The following is a 15643-nucleotide window of genomic DNA, read 5'->3' as shown; positions in this document are numbered from 1 at the left end:
AATAATAGAAACCTAAGTTTAAATAATTAACTTCTCTCCAAGTTTTGTAATTTGCTGGAATTAAATTGGGAATCTGGGAATATTACATGATCATAGACACAATGCATATTATGCAGGCTTATTTCCAGAATGTCAGTGGAGGGTTATATTAAAAACTTTTGTCTTGCTGTAGTGTGATTACAAAGATGCTTGTGCAGCTTGGGACATTTTGTCTAAAAGCAAGAAATATGAGATGTATCTGGCAAGAGGAGATAATAATATGAATTTAATTCCAGCATTGCTGTTATTCTTTACTGTGTTCTGATTGGGTAAGAAGATCTGCCAAAAAAAAAAAAAAGAATTGGTCACATCTGTATGACTTTGAATACCTGTCAGAAAGAGGAGCAATCCAGGGTCACAGTGCTTTAAACACTGGCAGGTCTCAGGAGAGACTCAGGTGTTTTGCAGTTACCAGAAAGGAGAAAATGTAATTTAACTGCAGTGAGACCAACACTTTCCCTTTTTTTTCTTTTCAGCTAAAATAAGTTGAGTTTAGGATGATCTTTAAAACTTTATTAAACAGTGACAAATAAATAAGAACAACTAGAGTCTGTATATGACAACACTGTGTGTATGATACTCCTTTCCCAAGTAGTTGGAGAGATGAGAGCTTTAGTCTGCATTGTTGTATTAGTCATTGCAGCTATTGAGGAATGAATTATCAGTACAAATTTATTTTATTTTATTTTAGATAGGGGTCACTGCAGGATTGGTCTGAGATTTGAGTAGCTACACACCTGATCTGCCTTTGAAGGCACACCTGTGCTGGCTGTACAAATACAGAAGTATCCAGTAATTTCTGATCTCTTAAATCCCTGCCTTATACCAGAGAGTTCATAATATTTTGCAGGATGTACAGACATGGCCAATAAAGAGTTGTTTGCAATATATGAATATATATTATGTTTATATGTATTGTTGCAGTTTTAGCTGCTTTAGTTATGCAGACTGGAAGATGACAGGTTTGTCATCATTTTGTCTTTTAAGAAAGATTTATTAATTTTAAAAAGCTCATTTACTGGTCACTGAATCCAGGCTGATTCCAAGCCCATCTACGTTAGGGGGATGTGCTAGGGGACTGTTTAGGAGGGTCATGCAGAGGTCAGATCAGGCATGCTTCATGCTAAGAACTGCTTTGCACAGATTTGGGAATAATGCTGTCGTTCATGGTTCCACACAGATGGTACCAGACAGGAAGAAGTGGAAGGTGAGCTCAGTGAAGAAGAACGCTGGTTTGGGAATTCTTCAGAAACTCCTTCAGAAGCATCATATGGAGAAGTCCAGGAGAACTTTAAGTTGTCTCTTGAGGACAGAATTCAAGAGCAGTCCACCTCCCCCGATACCTCTTTGGGAAGTGCAACGCCGAGCAGCAACACAGCGGAGCTGGGATCCATTGAAAATGAGGCACTAAGAGACACGATACAGAGCAAGGAGCATCTTTCTCCAGATGTGTCCTCTCTGGGTGAGGAGGAACCTCCTGGTCCAAACAAGCCGCTGAGCAGTAACCTGAGGCGGCTCCTGGAGGCTGGCTCCCTCAAGCTAGATGCTGCTGTTACAGTCAATGGCAGAGTTGAGTCCCCCATAAATCTTGGCTCAAGCATCTCCTTCTCTCCTCCTGCTCACCATGCCCAGCAGCTAAGTGTGCTTGCCAGAAAGCTTGCTGAGAAACAGGAACAAAGTGACCAATACAATGCAGGCAGTCACTTTATATGGAATCAAGGTAAGTGGTTGCCAAACTCAACCACCACCTGTGGTTTGTCCCCTGATTCAGCTATCCTGAAGCTGAAAGCCGCAGCCAATGCCGTTCTGCAGGACAAATCTTTTTCCAGGACTGAGGACACGATACGATTCGAATCCTTTTCCTCACCTTTTAGCTCTCAGTCAGCCAGCTCCACGTTAGCAGCTTTATCTAAGAAAGTGAGTGAAAGAAGCATGACTCCTGGGCAGGAGCACCCGCCTCCAGCCAGCTCTTTCCTTTCCCTGGCTTCCATGACCTCTTCAGCTGCCCTTCTCAAGGAGGTTGCTGCAAGGGCTGCAGGCACCCTCCTGGCTGAGAAGAAGAAATCACTGGTTCCTGAGGATCCCCTGCAGCTTTCAGAGATGAAACAAGAGAAAGCAACTCCACCGCAGTCTTTGGAATTACTGTTACTACCAGTCCCGAAGGGAAGAGCATCCAAACCCACTAGTACAGGTATGGATACAATTTGAACCACAAAGTAGAATGTATTTGTTTTTCTATAGGCTTATATAACATCTCTTCAGTGGGTCTGGATTTGGTTGATTCCATGTCTTATGAAAATAAGAAATAGATACTTTAGGTGAACAATAGGAAAGCTTTTTGAAGTACCACTTTGAGACCAAGCTGTCACAAATGTTTCCCTGTTTTAAAGGTATGAGTGTACAGTTTGGTACATTTTTTCCCTATTTTATTCCACACAATAGTATTTTCCTCTCTTACCAAGTTTATTATGTGTCCACAAATATATTTAATAGAGAAGATCAAAGAATCCCTGTGAGAGAGCTCACAGTATCAGTGAGCATGTACAAAACTAGTGCTTTTGAAATATCTGACAAGGGAGAATTCTCCCTCCTGCTGTCTTTGTCACAAATGGACTTTTGTGTAATCGCTTACTATCCTGTCCTAATTTACCAGAGTATATTATTGAAAAGTTGCCACTTTTCATTAAAATTTTTTTACAATCCTTTGTTGTTAACAAAAAAAAAAAAAAAAAAATCCAACTAAACTGCATTTCTCTAATTTGCTCAACAAGAACCATTTTACACATCTGATTTTCCTCCATCAGTTCCAGCTGTTGACAGTCAAGGAATCAGGGTTATAGGGGAGAAGAAGAAACTGTCTGGGTAACAAAAGCTTTAAAGAACTGGCAAGCCATGCAAGGGAATTAAAATGATCCATCTTCAAAATAGGGAAAAATAATTTTTTTCATCTCTTTCTATAAAAAGTTCACACATGAATTAAAATTTCCGGTGGAACATATGGCTTTAGGTGTCATCAGTGTTCTGCTGCAGAGGAAAAGGAAGCATGGCAGGTATCTTCATGAGATGCACAAGGTAGTTTAGTATATTCCAGCTTTATCAGGCTGAGTTTTATCAGGAATACTAGCCTGGTTGCACAGATGTAGCAAGCCAGATACGAAGTCTGACATGGATGTTGTGTAATTGGCCTGCTGATTTTCTGGCCTAACCTCTTTGTTTAGGGGTATCCTGAGGCCTGGTCTGTCCCTGTGCAGCTCTTGGTCAACACTCATGGGTTAGAATCTATTGGATGGACAGCAATGCTCATCCCTCCCTTGGGAGAGGAGGGAGAGGGATGCAATGAGTTACAACCAGTAACCAGTTTTCTGCTCTGTGTTGTACATGTGTTCTACAAATGCTTAACTGCTGTGTTTTGCCAAGGCAATTAAAATGGCAAACTATTCTTGGTATGGGTCTGGTCTAAGGTTTTCATTAGTTTAGATGAAGTCCTTCTTGGAGTAACATATGCTAAAAGCTGAATGTGTACATTTGCCATGAAAATAAATGCTATACGTTCCTGATTCCTTTTGCTCAGAGAGCCTTATGGCACTAAAATTTTTTTATTAAAAAAAGGCATACAGTTGCATAATGCTCTATCTTCTTGTGTCTGTCTGGTTGTTCCTTGAGACTTTTTTTGGCTTATTCCCAGAGAGAAGTATCTTTTCCCAGTAGGTATAGCTTGAGAGGTCTTTTTCCCCACACTCATACATTGAATTTTTAATGCACTGATGAGTTTGCTTTGCTGTTATGAATCTGATTCACTTCCCCACCAGTAACATGTAGCTTTGGTTACGAGATCAATACTCAGTGAGATTAATTAGATGTAAGTAAGGAGCAGCAAGGATTGAGGCTGTTTAAAGAGGAGTAAGTTAATATCAAGAGCATGCCTGCTGCTCTTTTGTCCACCACGTTGAGCTATTTGCTTAGAATTATTTCAGGCAAGAAGCTGGAACCATGGCTTATCAGAGTGTAGCTGCCTCTGAAATGGCATGTCAGGTTTGGTCAACCTCATCATGACCTGCATGTTTATTACAGTAAATTGGTACAGAGGAGATTAACTTTTCTATCAATCTCTTAATATTGCTGGTTTTATAAACTGCTTACACATTTGGGATGAAGTTGAAAAGGAAGTCTGGAATATCTGTTAAGTTCTGATTGCTTTGAAAGAGTGTAGGTGACAGACCTTTCTTTTACTGATTGAATAATTATTTGGTGTAAAATAATGCCTGTGATGCTTGTAATTTTGTTCCAAAACTTCTTTGGGAAGCACTGGCTGATTCTGTCCTCACTGGAGTAATATTGTGATATAAAATAGGCATCAATATAAATGCAGGAAAGCTGAAACCCCTGATTTTCTCTTTATTCTGAGCTTCATGAAGTATAGAGCTAACATGGTTCAACTTTGGAGCACGCTGACACAATTCCTGAGTAACACTTGTTGCCACTTTTATTGGTGAGGTCATATGCATTCATCCCACTTGTTTGCATATGTTGTAATGTGCTAAATCACCATTGATTCATCTTGATTGCAGATTTATTTTTAAGGGGGTTAAAACCAGGTAATATCTTGTTACACATTTCTCTTCTGGGTGATAACTAGAAGCCGAAGAAAAGGTGTGATAGAAGGAAAAGATGTGATAGGTAAAAAAGCCACCCGTGTATTTTTTTCTGTGGTTTGTCTCTCTCCTGCCTTTTTTGAATAAAAAAGTAAAAATATTTTAAAACAAACGTAAGCAGTTATGACATTGATTTTGGCCTACTCTTTAGAGAGGCAGAGAGGGGAACAATTTGATATTTTAAGTGTGATAGAATATTTTACAAGGAGAATTTCTGAACTTGCAATATACATGCTTTGACATTGTGTCCCTTTCTGTACTTACATAATGGCTGCCTAATCAGTTGAATTACAGTGGGTTTGTTTCCTACTTAATTGTAAGAATTGTATTTTGGGACTTGACAAATCTTTCTGGAGGTTTTTATCACTTAGTTCCTCATCAAGGGAATTTGATGTTTGCTAGATTCTTATCAGTGATAGTAATGAGATTAAATAGTCTGAGAGAATTTTTGAATAGAGAGATGCACATCGCTGAGCTCTGGATATTTGAAAACAGTCTTGTCTTTTAAAGTGAGGAAAAGGACATAAATTCCACTGTAATAGTAGGCCTTCCTTTATAATAATGAGAGGAAATTGTTGTGAGATGTTGGATGGATGGAGGGTTAGTTGTGCAAAGTCAGCAGCAAGGAATTTCTCTCTCTTTCAACCTTATGATGCTTCTGCACTTGAGGTCTAACCATATTTTCCTGATCAGTGCCACGAAATATTTTTTTTAGGCGAATTGGACAGTAAAGCAGAGTGCAGACATTTAGGAAGGCAGTAGATTTAAAGCCCTGGCAATTAGAGGAGCAGAAGGAAGCCTATAATCTGAAGACGTTTGATGGCTGATCTGCAGCAGTATCTTCTTGAACCATAACTAGACAATTTCAGCAGCAGGACTTCCAAAGTCTTTCAGTTCTGGTGTTAAATATATTTGTTGTGCAATACCAGCATGCTTTTCAGTTAATTTGTGGATTCTTCTGTGTTTTATATCCTGCTTCCCTGCTGGCTAACCATCACATGTGGAAATGGATAATTTTTTAACAGTTATCCATATTTTCCATACTCTGCTACAACCAGCCTTTGATAGGAAATGAAGCAGAAAAGTGATGATTATGAGAGACATTCATCTCAATGGAGTTAAATTATAAGGAACATTAGGACCCAGGTGAGAGAGAGTAGCATCCTCTACTGATTAGCGAAAGGAAGTTTGGGGCATTAACCTTTTATAAATTATGGTGACCTTTCTCAGAGGGATAATAACTAGATCCAGGGGAAAAGGTATATGCAGGGGAGAATGGAAACTTCTGCTACCTGTTGTTTAACTGATGTCTTTACAGATGAAATTCTAGCATTGAGAAATGATATTTTGAGTATGTTTACAAGGGGAAAGTATTTGACAAGTGGCTGTAAAGGATCCTCTCTTTTTCTTCCTGCTAAGCCTCAGAAGAAGAAGGGGGAAAACCTTTCCAGTGTCCCATCTGTGGTTTGGTTATCAAGAGGAAGAGCTACTGGAAACGGCACATGGTGATTCACACAGGTTTGAAGAGCCATCAGTGCCCACTCTGTCCTTTCCGCTGTGCACGCAAGGACAATCTCAAATCACACATGAAGGTAAGGGAAATCTTTACTGACAATCAGAATACTCAAATCATCAGTCAAAAACTGATAGTATAGCAAAGCTATTTCATTTGCATTTGCAAGAACAAAATTTCCCTAGTTGTACTACGAATTATGCCTGTACTTAAGTAAAGAAGCCATAAAAAGAAAGAAATAACTTTTATTCCATTGCTTGCTTTTCTATTTGATGCAATGTGGAAACTGCCTTGGGTTATGTCAATTGGGTGCAGCACAAGCTGTCTGTGACTGATTCAGTTCCAGACCTGGAACCACCAGAGGCAGGGATGTTGGTTGGGATGTGACACCAAGCAATCCTATCAGTGCTACTCCCAGGATGCCAGCTAATAACCCTACATGCCAGTGTCTCATTCTAACTGGGCAAACCAACTTGGCCAGCTCTAGCAGGGATGTCTCCATTGCTTTCTACAGGCAGGCCTGCAGTTTTAACTTTTTTCTTGCTGTAGCTTTTAACTGTGGGCATTTCAGCAGTGAATCATCTAAACCAAAATGAATGACAGATTATACTGTAATATTTTGTTTTCAAGTTTAAAGTGTGTTTTTTACTCAGCCTAAGTTTTTGGCTCATGCTGAGGATGACCTTCTGAAGGAAGCAACATCTGTGTTGATACAGAAAAATATAAAAATGTGAAGAAACTCATTGTCTGCTTAGCTGAAGTACTATGTGGTTGCAACACAAAGTGCTGAGTCTTGCAAGCTGTAGAATATTCTTGAGGATGTTAAAATGGTACCTGTCCTCAGCCCTTTGATAAGATGAAGTGAAAACATTTCCCTTGTTAATGCAGTTGAGTTTTATAACAATAGGGAAATGTTTTATTATAGTTACCATTTTGTCTGTTTTAGATGAATGTGTGTAACAGGGTATCAGACTGGTGTGAGGGGGGATAGAAATGCCTCTTCAGGTTTCATACATGCTATTGCAGAATCTGAACTTAGTGAGCTCACTTTCTTGAGTAGGGCCTTGCTTACACTCAAGAAGCTGTTCCCTTCTGTGTAAATTATTCAGATTCCTCTTGTCACAACATCAGATCTTGCTATGGTTTAAGTTGTTGCTAGATCTTAAATCATCCCCCCTGTAGTCTGAAGGCTCATTCCTCAACACTTTTACTGTAGATCAGTGCACTGTTCCCAGGCATCCTCAGTGTATCGTGCTAATCCTTACCAAGTAAGCTCAGTGCTTATGGCTCTCTCTTTTAGGACTTGCTGTTCCATGTTGACTAGGGGGCACAGATGGCCAACCTAACCAGAGGATGAATAGACAGGATGGGAACACAGCCTGGAAAGACAGTCTGGGGGTTTTTGTTTGTTTGTTTTCAGCTGTTGACAACCTGCTCAGAAGTGTGCATCACCTAGAAGCTTACTAGTCCCTGGCAAAGACCTGTTGTTATCCCCTGCTTTGTAAAGGACATCCCTATTGTTCCCTGCAGAGATAATGGTTCTCTGCATTTTTTTGCCTTACTGGCAAAAAATGTTGTTTGAAGGTTGAGGATCTATCCCTTCCTTTTTGGCATAGTGATTTCTGCAGGTGGTCACAGGTAGGATGTTGGAAAAAATCAGGGATTTTTTCACTGTCTCTGTGTGTTCTCAAAGTGATGGCTTTCTGAGGTCCTTGTGCTCTTTTCTACTCCCCTCCCAGCATTAATGCTTTCATTAACTGAGCCTGCATCTGCTTAAAACATGCTTCCTTGTGCAATCATGTAGCATGTAGTGTTAATTATTTGGTAATATTTTAATTATGATTGGATAATGCTCAGTTAGAAACCCCTGAGGTCAGAGTCAGGCCTGTTTGACTCAATGTAAGCAATTACAGCCACCTTCAGCCTTACTGTGGAGGCCTGATCTGAAGTCTTCTCCATCACTGCAGTCCAGTCATAAAGGTTATGATGGACTTGGGCATCTTTGCTGGCAGAACTGTCCTTATTTGAGGTGAAAGCAATTGTCTTACAAAACCAGGTCGTTTGCATTTGTTTTTTGGTGTTACAGATAGATGCAAAGAATCACAAATACAACAATTTGAAAGATAATTTTACCCTAGTTTCAAACAGTTTCATACAGTTTTCTCAACTGACTAAGCCATTAATAAAATTATTTTCTATCACATCAAAACTGAAGTAGGTAAATGAGGAAGGGGCATATTAGTCTTGTGTCCAAAAGCATCAGGCATAATTTGAATTCCTTTTGGTGGAAGTATAAATTGATAACAAGATTAAAAATAAAATAAATACCAGATTTCTTTTCTCTTTATAAATAGTGCTTCCTTTAAATCTATATGTATATGATATTATAAAAACTGGAACATATATAATCCAACAGCATTCAAAATGGACGAATACACATGAGAAATTGTAAACTACGGCTAGAAGCTACTTAGGATGCAGTATTCTGGTCATGCCAACTGGATGTGTTGGTGTTCCTATTGTCTTAAAATCCTTTGGGAGCTACCTGACCTTATCTCCTTTCTGCCAGGCAGCCCATGAAGGTAGAACTGCTTCTGCTTCTCCACCCATTTCTCCCCATGTGTCAGCTATGGCTACAGGTGAAGACACATTTTTCAAAACCAAAAAGGCCACTCAGAACTAAGGTACTGGGCTGGTCTTTGTCATTCATTACAAGCCAACTTTTATTCCAGGATGCTGTACCAAACCAAGCTTTTTTCCTTTATGCTGCACTTTGGTTTTCAGTTGTTTGGTTTTTTTTTTCTCTATTGATAAGGATAACAGGCAAAATATGTTTTGTTCAGCTGCAGTCCTCAAAATCTGATTATTTTGGTTTTGTGTCCTCCTAGGCAGCATAGCCATGGGCTTGAACCACCTTGTTTTTTTTTCTAGGTTCTTGTAGGCATTCTCCACTGAAACTGGTTATTTGGAGATTTCATTTCCATGAGTGGTCTGCGTGTCCATGTGGGTCTTCCTTGCTGTGTCTTTAGGCTAATGACCAATAACTATATAATATATATACTGTGTAATTTTATGATAATTGCAACATGTCTAAATGACGGACCCAGAACACAACGTTGCCAACATTTTTGGTGTCCCATCCCCTGCTATGGAGAAAATCTTAATAGAGAGCTGGAATGATTCCAGCCCTGACCTGTATTCAGATCTGCATGTACTACCCACCACATGGATGAAGCTTTCTTCCACTAAGGGCATTTTGCCAGGGCCAGCTCACAACTGGAGGCGAGGAAGTGAAAGGCACAAGAAGGGAAACAGAAGGAAAGTTTCCACACACACAACAAACAAGGGGGGCTGAGTAGCCTGCCTTTTATGGCACAGAGTGTTAACTATAATTTGTGTTTAGATTCCACAGTGATAGGCACCTTATAGAAATCCTAAAATAGATGCAGTACAGAATTTTATTAGGTTTTCTTTGGAGGCAAACTGTAGTACATGTAGTGCACTCCTTGGTCTCTTACTCCCAAGAATCAGGAGGGAGCATCTCAGCAGCTGATTCTGGTATCACAGCATGGTTTCCAGGGGTGCTGAGAGCACTGAACTGAAAATGAAGCTGGACAAAATGAATGGGTAAGTGAGAGAGGTGTCTTGTCCAAGCAGGCAGCAAGTATTATGCTTAAGTCCTTCTCTCTGTTTATCAAAATATATGTTCAGTTGGATTGTGTTTTCTTCTTGAGACAGTATACTATGTACTTCTTCTGCAGAAAGCAATGGAAAGTTGTGGTGTAATTCAGCAATATGTAGTCAGGTTTTTCTGTTTTTCCTGGTAGGGATTACATTTTCCTCAGAGCAATACCACAAGCATCAGTCAGACTTTGGCCAATTGGTGCCTTTGAATCATGCACATATCTTCCTCAGCAATTGGTGGACAGATAGGCTGTGAGATCATGCAGATATGTTCCAAGAAAGCAACGGGATATTAGCTGAGCACTTGGAAGGGGGAGTGAGGAAGAGGAGCATATGGCCAAAACCACTATCTATAAATGTTCCTTGTGCTTCTATATAGGCATAAGGCAGGAATGGGTGAGCTATCTGTTGTAGCAGTGGAAAAGAAGTTTGGCATTGTGAACATGTGGTGAAATATGAGGATTTGATAGAAAATGAGGAAAGGGAAGATGAAGCTTAACAGGAAGGCTCAATGCAGTGGTAGGCAGGTCATGTGATGCTCAACCACAGGGTTTTCCTGCTTATGAAGAGCAACCATCTCAGTGAGATCCACATTAGTGTTCGTGTCTAATACAAAGAGGGTTATAATCAGCCCTGCAGTTGGGAGCCTATTAATGATATGATAGTGGGAATCAGAAAAGGTCCTGAGGAATGGGGCCAGGTGTTCAGTTCTCCTTGGTGATTTCCTTTTTCTTCTTTCTTCCTCAGCTAGTGCCAGATAACTGAATAAGCTTTCCTAATCAATTTTGGTGAAGTATAGGACTGGTTATTTCAAAGCATCTTTATTTCTTGGGAGAGGGAGGTTGAATGTGTTTTATGGGAGGGGGTTTTGTTTATTTTCAAGTTAAACTTGAAGAGCCCTGGGAGGCAACTGTGATTCCATGACCTCCCCAGCAGCTGAGAGGAGCTAATGCAAACTTGCACAACTTTTCAACACATAAAATGTGTGCCCAGAGTCTCAGACAGGCACCACAAATGACTGCAAGTATCTTTTAATCTCACTTTTTGCATATGAGACAAGGATAAAACAGGACCTTAAATTAAAAAAAAAAAAACACCAAACCAAAAAAAAAAAAAAACCCCAAAAACTTAACACCTAATCCAGCAGTCCAGCACTGCAGAGAGGCCTTCCCCCCTCCCATCCCCCCCAGCCCTTGTTTTCAAGCAAAGCAAGGAAATGCTTTAAAAAAGAAAATACTATATAAATAACATATGTGTCTTGAGGGGAAAGGATCAAAACCAGCACCACAGCACTCAACTTTTGACAATGCAATATTTTTAAAATGAGGGAATTTGTTGGAAAAGAGCATGAAATGAAAAACCAGAGGGTACATACTAGATGTTAAAATGGAAAGTTTACTCAATTTTTAAAATAATTCTACAAAAGAAACGTGAATGCCTGTATCTCATAACCAGAAAGTAGAGTCTGTGCAAAGCATTACCCAGCTTTAGGGAAGGGGAAAGGAAAAGATCAACCTCAGCAGTACCACAGAATTGCAGGATGTGCCTGTGTCACCCTTTTTCTCACCCTTACTCCTTTTTTACCCTGTGTGGTGGCATCACATGTATTTGTAACTGTGGTACATCTGTATGGCTGGTAAATCAGCAGGGCTGTTGCTTTTAAGTATGAAAAGATGACTTAAGAAATGGCTTATGATACCAGGAAAGTTACAATGTCCACAAAAAAAACAAAAAAAAGAAAAAAGAAAAAACAACACAAAAACAAACAAAAAACCCAAATAAAAGTAACAGAAAAAAGGAAAACCAGCACATTGATACAAATGATGTGATAGGATAGGGACATGTGGTTTCTGTAAAAGAAAATCATGTGTTCCTCTACTAAGATGTTTTGAGCATGTCAGGAAAATCATGGACTTTAAAATCAGTTAAAATTTATTTGGTCTATAAAAAAAGCCTTTGGCAAAGCTTCTCACAGAGACACTGCCAAATAAATTAAGCAATGTGATGTACTATGGCAAATTAGATATTCACCAAGAGACAGTAAAACAAAGGGTAGGAAGGAATTAGCAATTTTAAGCATGACAAAAGGCTAACAGAGGGGTGTTCCATTACTAAAAGTGAAATTGTGAATATTTTAGCAAACATGATCTACACAGACTGATGACTGTATGTAAAAGAATTATAGATGGTGCAACCTTATGTGCATGAATCAAAATTTAAAAAGGCAAAGCTTGAAAGGGAGCAAAAGGAGGCTGGCTGCCTGATAAACAAGGGGGCAAATGAAGTTATTGTTGACAAATAGAAGGTACTGTACCTTGGAAACCAGAGTCTAATAATGCACCTGCCTGATGGATATAATGAACTGCAACTGCTCAGGAAAAATATCTGGATATTGTTATAGGCAGTTCAATGAAAACCTTTTCTTAGCATGCACAGCAGTTGTTAAAAAGCACATTAGTTATTTGAGTGTCTGGAGAATAAAATAGAAATAACGCTGAAAATGTAACAATGTTACTATTAGCATACAGTATGCTGCTACTTCTGGTCACTGCATTAGAAAAGACATGAGAAATAGAAGGGATTTTAAAAGCTGGCAGTGAAAATTATTAGTGGGATGTCAAGAAAGGACTGCCTTTGAAGAAAGAAGCTGAAAAGAATGGGACTGCCAGGAGGGTGAGAAAGGTGTGATCATAATAATGCTTGATAGAGAAGATGAGCTGAATGGCCTTTTTTTCCTTTCTTGTAATGTGAGAATGAGGGGGCAGCAAGAGAAACTGAGAGAAACAAAAATTTAAAATTTTGACCAACCAATAACTTGTACGCAAGTCCTCAAACAAGGCCGAAAGTTTGTAAGGACACTGTAATTCTGTTGTCATAGCAAGCACACACTGAAAAAACTGCAGAACCACAAAATATCATTTGAGACTGGGCATCTGCAGGCTGCAGATGATACAAGTCCTTTGCCCAGTCAAGGAGAACATCCCTGGTTAAAGGAAATAAACTCCAAAGCCAGAAGCCCTTAAGTGGTTTGGCATAAGTCAAACAGTAGTTTTATGGGATTTTGAAAGAATCATTGTGTATGAGCAGGTTGTGCACTGTGGTTTGTTGCAGTGTAATCCAGAGAGATCCAAATCTGGCAGCAGCTGGGCTCAGACTGGCACTCTGGGGAAAACCTGCCAGCTGCACTCTTGTCTCCTCCTGCCTGTGGTTCTTGCAGGAAGAGCCTGTTGGAGTCTAAAGAAGACATCTGATGGTTTGGGTAGCATTAGCACAGTACAAGAGCCATTCTCTGCCTCGTGGAGGGAGCAGGCAGCTTTTTGGACTGTAATATTCCATGGCCTAAATCTCCCCTGTGGCTTTCTGTGTAGCTCTACGGGGTTTCTTGTTTTTTATTCTGCATTGAGTAGTTGCTGCCTTGACTCTTCCCCCTAAATGGCAAAGAGTGGCAATTCTTGGCTCTTTTAGCTGCTGTTGAATCAGAGAATGAGGAATAGTTTTTCCTTTAGAGGGATTTTAGCTTAGCTTTAGTGTTCAGATTTTTAAATTAATGGTGGGAATGGACTCTGAACATGGGGGGGCTAAATCTTTGACTTAATGTTTTTTTCTTTTTTTCTTTTTCTAGGTCTAAAATTTTTCCTTTCAATACTCAAAATATTTGGGTTTGAACTCTGTCATTCCTTGGCTGTGAGTTAGAAACGTTCTTTATTTTATGAGAAATCCATTGGTGATGAAGCTACTGTCTTTGGGCAGAAGAAAAAAATTCAAATCAAATGAATCAGTGGCTCCTATTTTCATCCATTCTCAAAAGATATTGCAGAGGTGGCATGCCATACTCCCAGGGAGAGGAGGTGGGCTCCCACACAGGCTCTGTCACCTGCCTGCAGCAGTGACAGCCTTCTGAAGGCATCGGATCGATGGTTGTGATAAGGAACTCTGGAAGATGTGGTTAAACACATAGGCAGGGAAATGCTGATTGAAAGGGATCCTGGAGAGAAACCCTGGCACACAGAATCTGTGGGTGTAAGAGATAAAGTTGCCATGGTGAGGGTGCTTGCTGCCCTGAGTACATCTCGGTGTTCTCTGTGAAGAGTGCTCACTCACTGCTGTGCTCACAGACCATCCTGCTTCCACTAGTGTACACAAGCAATCTGCTTGGCATTTTCATTGTAACCTGCTAATATTTAGAATTTATTGTGCTGCTGTACTTCTGCAAGGTTGCTTTAAATATGTGTCAGGTTAGCACTAGCTTCTTTCTTTTTTTTTTTTTTTTTCTTTTTGTTGTCAGGTGCAATTATAGGATTCCAGAATTGCTTTGTCTGTAAATGTCATGCTTAGATAGTATTGAGAATGTCATTCTGGCTAAGAGAAATTCTCTCTTGCTGTCTGTCTAGCACCTCCAGAGCCACCAAAGAACCACTGAATGAAAAGTTACGCAGCACTGGTGAAATGTGTCTTTACTGAATGCAAAAACTACAAAAAGACGGACATCCCCAGCTTCACATTTCAGCACACCTGAGTTGAGGGTTTGTGTAGAACTGGAAATCCTGGATCTGAGCTTGTGACTGAGTTCCTCTTACAATATAGGAAATCAGTCAAGCCAAGCCTACTGCTATGTGAAACTCCAGCCTGAATTCTGAAGGAGCTTTGTTTGGGAAATGCTGCTGTTGCCCTGGAGCACTGTGGTGTCTGCCCCAGGATCCTCAGGATCTAGATCTCAGCTCTACAGGAGACTGGAAAGTGCTGAAAGCCTTAGCTAAAGTTAGGTTTTCCAAGCTCCCTCATGTAGATCTGAAGCCATCAGGGCTTTTGGACTCCCAGGCTGTAGCAGAAAGTCTTAGATCCCTGGCACAGCTGGCTGCTTCTGAGCCAAGCCCAGGGAGCAGGGGAAAGGAAGAGTGCCACTCAGTAGGGTAGGGGAATCACACCTTGTTTGCCAAGAGTTCATCAAACCTCTCCATGTTTCAGGTGAAATATTTTACATTCAACAAATTGCCATTTTCCAACAAAAATCTGTCTCACTGAAATGTTTCCAACCAACTTGAGTCACAAGTGAAAGCGAATGTGTGGAGCTCAGCTGGTGCCAGTGTGCCCTGATCACATGTTCATCCATTAGTAAGGAACAAATGTATGTATTTTTTTTGCAGGGAGTAGCCTGGAGTGCTGCTGTCAGGATTTAAAATTTATTTGTGAAGCCATAGCGAAAAGATTTTTCAACAGCCTTGCTGCTATTATGCTGGGCTCAGTTGCTCCTTCTCTTTAATGAGTGCTGTATGAAGCAAGAAATTGTATAATTATATGTCTGTAGCTTATACAGTTTAATGAGTGTCTGTCCATATAATACGTGAGCCGTTACGTACGGATGGATGGAGTTCCCTCTCAAAGGTATTCGGGATTGAGCCTGAGGATGGTAAGTTTTGTATTCATATGGAGCATGCAGGCTCCATGACAAAGAGCCTGCAGTCCAAATATGAGGGCAGTAAGATTAACTGTGTTCCTTAATTGACTGATAAACTAGAATAAATGGCAGACACCATCTCTCATGTTTCTATTGTATCATAAAAGAGCTGTTTATTTTGTGGTAGAATTAATTTGCAGCAAAGTGTTTCACTAGCTGCTTGGTATTGCCAGGTGCTGTGTTTTTACTCTAATGATACATAAATCAGTGATGGACATTGCTGTGTTGGGGGTTTTTTTTTAGCTGCGTTGCTCTGAACAGTTTTTATTAGTTAGGTTGCACAGAGTGATGTTTGTTTTT

The 15643-nt window shown here is 40.0% G+C and overlaps 1 protein-coding gene across 11 annotated transcripts in view; it reads left to right on the top strand.

Moving 5' to 3' along the window:
• Window positions 1-15643, top strand: part of ZNF827 (zinc finger protein 827) — a 114875-nt gene that overhangs the window by 37456 nt on the left and 61776 nt on the right. For all 11 annotated transcript variants that reach the window (XR_004148241.3, XR_014955199.1, XM_085579195.1 and 8 more), the window contains 2 exons: window positions 1220-2230; window positions 6111-6283. Coding sequence is in view for 9 of the 11 variants with exons in the window: in XM_085579195.1 (XP_085435321.1) it covers window positions 1220-2230; window positions 6111-6283 (1184 nt within the window). In the remaining 2 variants the exon portion in view is untranslated. The remainder of the gene's footprint in view (window positions 1-1219; window positions 2231-6110; window positions 6284-15643) is intronic.

This window comes from Lonchura striata, chromosome 4, assembly GCF_050655825.1.
Source record: "Lonchura striata isolate lonStrDom1 chromosome 4, ASM5065582v1, whole genome shotgun sequence".
NCBI lineage: Eukaryota > Metazoa > Chordata > Aves > Passeriformes > Estrildidae > Lonchura > Lonchura striata.
Note: the sequence above shows the minus strand (reverse complement) of the source record. Positions and strands in the feature narration are given on the sequence as shown.